The 6000-nt window shown below is 39.8% G+C and overlaps 1 protein-coding gene across 2 annotated transcripts in view; it reads left to right on the forward strand.

Moving 5' to 3' along the window:
- The window catches only part of LOC133511223 (kinesin-1 heavy chain), a 49060-nt gene that overhangs the window by 23232 nt on the left and 19828 nt on the right, over nt 1-6000 (forward strand). For both annotated transcript variants that reach the window (XM_061839949.1, XM_061839948.1), the window contains exons 2-10: nt 257-344; nt 427-500; nt 564-668; nt 746-794; nt 1302-1357; nt 1423-1510; nt 1588-1712; nt 1777-1881; nt 5792-5937. In XM_061839949.1, the coding sequence (XP_061695933.1) occupies nt 257-344; nt 427-500; nt 564-668; nt 746-794; nt 1302-1357; nt 1423-1510; nt 1588-1712; nt 1777-1881; nt 5792-5937 (836 nt within the window). The remainder of the gene's footprint in view (nt 1-256; nt 345-426; nt 501-563; nt 669-745; nt 795-1301; nt 1358-1422; nt 1511-1587; nt 1713-1776; nt 1882-5791; nt 5938-6000) is intronic.

Below are 6000 nucleotides of genomic sequence, written 5' to 3' on the forward strand. Positions count from 1 at the left end.
ATTACTATCAATTTCCTCCATTGCTATATGTGGCATGGCAACTTACTTGACAGTACTTTTAATAACTATCTGTTTTAAAAAGTATATATGGATGTCAGTAGCCCTTTAAGTACAATGTTTGACTACCTACCTCAGGAGCAGACATCTGTTACTGTGACAATCTCCTCTTTGCTGTAGGCCCCTCCTCCCCCAGTCTCTTCTGTGTGATTTCTCCAGTGCTTGTATGTTTTTCAACTTTCCTGTGTTTCACTTACAGAGCAAACCATACATGTTTGATCGAGTCTTTCAGTCCAGCACAACACAGGAGCAAGTGTACAATGCCTGTGCCCAAAAAATCGTCAAAGGTGAGCCACTCGGAAAAAAATGTAGGCATTGAAATTAGATATTAAAAGTAGGGTTTTTAATGTTTGTTTGTTTTTTTTGTAGATGTTCTTGAAGGATACAATGGGACAATATTTGCATATGGCCAGACGTCCTCTGGGAAAACACACACCATGGAGGTGCGTGTAAAGAAACAAAATAATTTTCTCTTTTTCAAATGTTAAATTCTGGTTTGTCCTCAGGGGAATCTCCACGACACAGACTCCATGGGCATTATCCCTAGGATAGTGCAGGACATCTTCAACTACATCTACTCCATGGATGAAAACCTGGAGTTTCACATCAAAGTTAGTCACCAGACGTGTGCCTTTGTTCATGGCTGAAATGAAATCTACAGTTATCATCATCATCTTCTTGTTTTCAGGTTTCCTATTTTGAAATTTACTTAGATAAGATCCGGGACCTGTTGGATGGTAAGTGCAGCAGACTTTCCGATGGACAGTTTCTCTCTGGCTTGATTATCTTTTTTTTCCATGCACTTACAAAGTGAAGCACACACGAAATGGCGAGCACAGTAGCATTATTATTAGCTCACCCCTCAGACTTAGTAAAAGAAAAGCCCTATTCCATTGTTAACATGATCAAAATTATAAAAATTAGATATTAGAAGCTACAAAAGTATTTGCATCATAGTTTCCTGAACAACTTTTCTATTTAAATGAAAAATTATTCATAGTAATAAATGGTTACTGTGCTACGGTGCACTCCCTATCCTCCACACTAAATTTACACCAACACTCCCGTTTTTTTTTAATGGCAAAATGATTATACCATGGGACAAAATCATGTTTTAAAAATTATACAAGCATGTTCATTAATTTTTCACATCATAAAAGTTGTTTTTGAGGACAATTTTCTTGGTGTTAGACTTTTAATCTCCTCCATCTTGGGAATTTTAATGCTCTTGTATTCTTCACTAGTGTCAAAGACCAATCTTTCAGTGCACGAAGACAAAAACAGAGTACCCTATGTGAAGGTGAGACACACCACATGTGGAGTTACCAGGAGCGCTCAACTTAAGTTGTCGTTTTATGTCGACAGGGCTGCACTGAGCGCTTTGTTTGCAGTCCAGACGAGGTCATGGATACCATTGACGAAGGAAAATCCAACAGACATGTAGCAGTCACTAGTAAGACATTGAATCCTCCACTCATAAACTGCATTCTGAAGTGTGAAGGCTCTGATCCACACATCTCTGCTTTCCAGACATGAACGAGCACAGCTCCAGGAGTCATAGCATCTTCCTGATCAATGTCAAGCAGGAGAACACCCAAACAGAGCAGAAGTTAAGCGGGAAACTGTACCTGGTGGATCTGGCCGGTAGTGAAAAGGTGCGGAGGAGCTGAGAATGAGTCCCAATGTTAGTGTCTCTTGCTAATGCTAGGTTATCATCAGGTCAGCAAAACTGGAGCGGAGGGAGCTGTATTGGATGAAGCCAAGAACATCAATAAGTCGCTGTCATCCCTTGGGAACGTCATCTCCGCTCTGGCTGAAGGAACTGTAAGTACCATGATTTCTTTGGGCTTGGTAAGAGTAAAACTGACCATTGTACATATTTTCTTGTGCATTAAAAAGCATATCGCCGAGACCAAGTGTAGCTATAAAGTTGGAGCCCTGGTATTTCCAGGGAATTGGGATTGGTGCTGACCATGAATAGCATATATTTGTTTCTTATTATATTTGCCGGGAACATTTTTTAAGTCCTGAAAAAAGTGCAAGAAAGGGATAAAGAAAGAAAAATACTGCCAATAACGGGAAATGTCCCCCCCCCCCCAAATTCTCGAAAACGTGAGTCGTCAAATGATGAACTGCAAATTCTTCAATTTGAGTCTGAGCTAGGCATCGTTGGATGTGACATCTATGTCGCAGATGCCGTGATGTGGACCAATCAGATGCAAGCTGTTGTGCAAGTTTATATTAAAGCTTAGCGATCCAGTCAGAGTAAAGATCATTCACATGTTGCATCGTAATGAAGTACCGCAGTCTCAAATGCCAAGCGGAAAAGACCAACTAGAATAGCTTGAAAAAGGACACTTTTGGCATTTTGACCAAAATTATCATGCAAACCAGATGAAAGGACATCAAAGATAATCAACATTAAATGGAAAAACAATGCTGAAAGGGGACCTTTAACTAAAGTTGACATTTATACATAGATTCACAAAGATAAATTAGTTTTAACTGACGGTATTTTTAAACCTCATTTTTTGTCCCTTCGTATAGTTTCATGAACAATTACAAACCCAATTCAAATGAAGTTGGGATGTTGTGTTCAACAGATAAAAACAGAATAAAAAAATTGCAAATCATGTTCAACCTATATTTAATTTATTACACTACAAAGATAAGATATTTAATGTTTAAACTGATAAATTTCTGTTTGTAGCAAATAATCCTTAACCTAGAGTTTTATGGCTGAAACAGATTCCAAAAAAGCTGGGACAGGTGGCAAAAAAGACTCAAAAGTTGAGGTATCCTCATCAAACACCTCTTTGGAGCAACCCAGAGGTGAACAAGCTAATTGGAAACAGGTGGGTGCCATGATTGGGTATAAAAGACGCTTCACTCAATTGCAAAGCAAAGATGGGGCAAGGTTCATTTTTTTTGTGAACAATTGGATGAGAAAATAGTCGAACAGTTTATGTACACTTTTCTTCAATGTAAAATTGGAAAGAATTTAGGGATTTCATAAACTACGATCCATAATATGCATGCATCAAAAACTGACAATATGTAAAGAATATCAACATCAACACACGGCCTCAAGAACCCTTCAGAAAACCAATAGATGATGAAAATAATAATAATAAATAGTTTTTCCTTACATCCGTAAGTGCAACTAAAAACTCCTATGCAAACCAGAAGTAATTTATCAATAACACCAAGAAACGCCACCGGCTTCTCTGGGCCTGAGCTAATCTAAGATGGACTGATGAAAAGGGGAAAAGTGTTCTGCGGTCCAACGAGTCTACATTTCAAGTTGTTTTGGGAAACTATGGATGTCGTGTCCTCCAGTCCAAAGAGGAAAAGAATCATTCAGACTCTCATGTACACAAACTTTAAAAGTCAGCATCTGTGACTTTATGGGGCTGTGTTAGTTCCCAAGGCCTGGTAACTTACACATCTGGGAAAGCAGGAGAAACCTATCCTGCCATCCAACCAACATCCTTATTTCACCAAGACAAGGCCAAGCCACATTCTGCACATTACAATAGCGTGACATTGTAATAAAAGAGTGCGGGTACTTAGACTGGCCTGCCTCCAGTCTAAACCTGTCTCTCATTGAAAATGTGTGACCCATTATCAAGTGTCAAATATGACAATGACTATCCTGGACTGTTGAACAGCTGAAGCTGTTCATCAATCAAGAATGTGAAACAATTCCAACTACAAAGCCTTATCACCTTCGTGTCCTCAGTTTCTAAATATTTATTGGATGAATGAATGATATAGATCGAAAAGAAAAGGTGATGCAACAGTGGTAAACATGACCTTGTCCCAGGTTTTTTTGCAATGTGTTGCAGCCATAAAATTCTACGTTAAGGATTATTTGCTAAAAACACAGTTTGAACAATAAATATCTTGTCTTTGTCATGTATCCAATTAGCTATAAGTTGAATATGATGAGCAAATCATTGTATTCTGTTTTTATTTACATGTATTTATTTACATGTATGAGGGCAGCACAACAGCGGTGAGGTGTGCCGTTGGTGTGTCAGAAGAATTTAAGGTGGATGTGGGACTGCATCAGAAATCTGTGCTGAGCCCCTTCCTGTTTGGGATAGTAATGGATAGGCTGACAGATGATGTTCGGAGATGATATTGTGGTCTGGGGTGAAAAGCAGGGAACAGGTGGAGGAATAATTAGAAAGATGGGGCACGCACTTGAAACAAGAGGAATGAAGATCAGCCGAAGTAAAACAGAATATATCTACATGAATGTGAGGGTAGGAGGAGGAGGAGTGAAGCTCCAGGGAGAAGAGATAGCGAGGGTGGATGACTTCAAATACTTGGTCAACAATACAAAGCAATGGAGAGTGTGGTAAAGTGAAGAAACAGGTCCAACTGGGGTGGAACTGTTGGCGCAAGGTGTCTGGTGTTCTATGAGACAGAAAAGTCTCCGCTACAGCTACTAAAAATAAAATAATAGTGTGGAGGGTACATAATCTGAAATTCAAGGGTGCTAAATATGTTGATCTGCCACCACGGCCAAAGCCATGATCAGCGAACGCGGCACGGGGCCACAGTGGCTTATCTCTGCCGCGGAGGTGGCTCAAACGGGGAGGCGGTTTGGTCGCGCCGTCGTCGACGCTCATGTGGGTGTTGTTTTTATCACCGCCGCGCGGAGGTTGATCAGACGGGGAGGTGGTTTGGTCGTGGCATCTTTGTCACTTGTTCGGCGTTGTTTTTATCACCCCTGCGCGGAGGCGGATCGGGTAGGGAGGTAGTTTGGCCGCATGCGGTTTAGCCGTGATCCACATATCATCTAAATATGGCTCGAATAGGGTTATATTGCTCCGGTCACTTCACTTTTTTTTTTTTTTTTTTTAGATGTTCTCTTCTTTGAAAAGAGCTTCCGTGTCAGAAAGGGCGTGTTTGTCTCCCATAGTACGTGGCACAGCAGGTTTTCAATGGCGAATGTCCAATTTTGACGTCATGGACAGGGGATGCAGCTGATATGGCGACCACTTGGATGTCGAATGAGATTTTCGAAACTTTGCGCATGGATAACGCACTCTCTGCTCATATTTATTTTTTTATATAGACATTGAAGTGAATAATGTCGTGTATTTTTCATTCCAATATCTATTTTAGAATGCTTATAAGATGACACTTGACCTTTAAGGTTAATTAACATTTTTAAAACGCTATATTCAGACTACCAGCATTCATACACACACTGGTTTCTTAGCCTTTAAAGATAACAAAATCTTCGAGCAATATGTTTTGTTCCGTTTCACCCTTTTCAATTTAATCGTTTGTTGGTAGCGTCCTTCGATTACTACACTTCCTCTGGGTGCACCATGATCTTCATACAAACAGGTGTAGTGTTATTGGTTGGACAAATAATCCCGTTCAACCACCAGATTCTAGAACGTGTCAATTCAAAATGTGACCTCCCTCCCTCTACTTTTTCCATATCAGCAGCATGTAGTCTGTGGTCTTTTCTGTTTTTCACCTCATCCTGACCCTGTAGGTGCCCTATATATATGTATATTCAAAACTTTTATTCATGATGAATAAAATGGTAGTAATTTATTTTAAATCAATGTGTAAATAAAAGTATAAAATAAAAACGATCAGTAATACCAAACATAAAATGACACGTGCTAACCATATGGCAGCTATGTAAGATCACGCAGTATTCTAAAACTTTACTAATCTTGTTCCATTTGTGTTTTTTCTCAAGGCCTACATCCCATATCGAGACAGCAAGATGACGCGTATCCTTCAAGATTCACTGGGTGGCAACTGTCGCACCACTATCGTCATATGTTGCTCGCCCTCCTCCTATAACGAGGCTGAAACCAAATCAACCCTCATGTTTGGACAAAGGTGAGAAAGCAAAAGAAATCAGCTTTTAAAATGAATAATTTCTAACCTTGGACGGCTGTTGTT

This window comes from Syngnathoides biaculeatus, chromosome 13 (assembly GCF_019802595.1).
Source record: "Syngnathoides biaculeatus isolate LvHL_M chromosome 13, ASM1980259v1, whole genome shotgun sequence".
In the NCBI taxonomy this organism is placed as follows: Eukaryota; Metazoa; Chordata; class Actinopteri; order Syngnathiformes; family Syngnathidae; genus Syngnathoides; species Syngnathoides biaculeatus.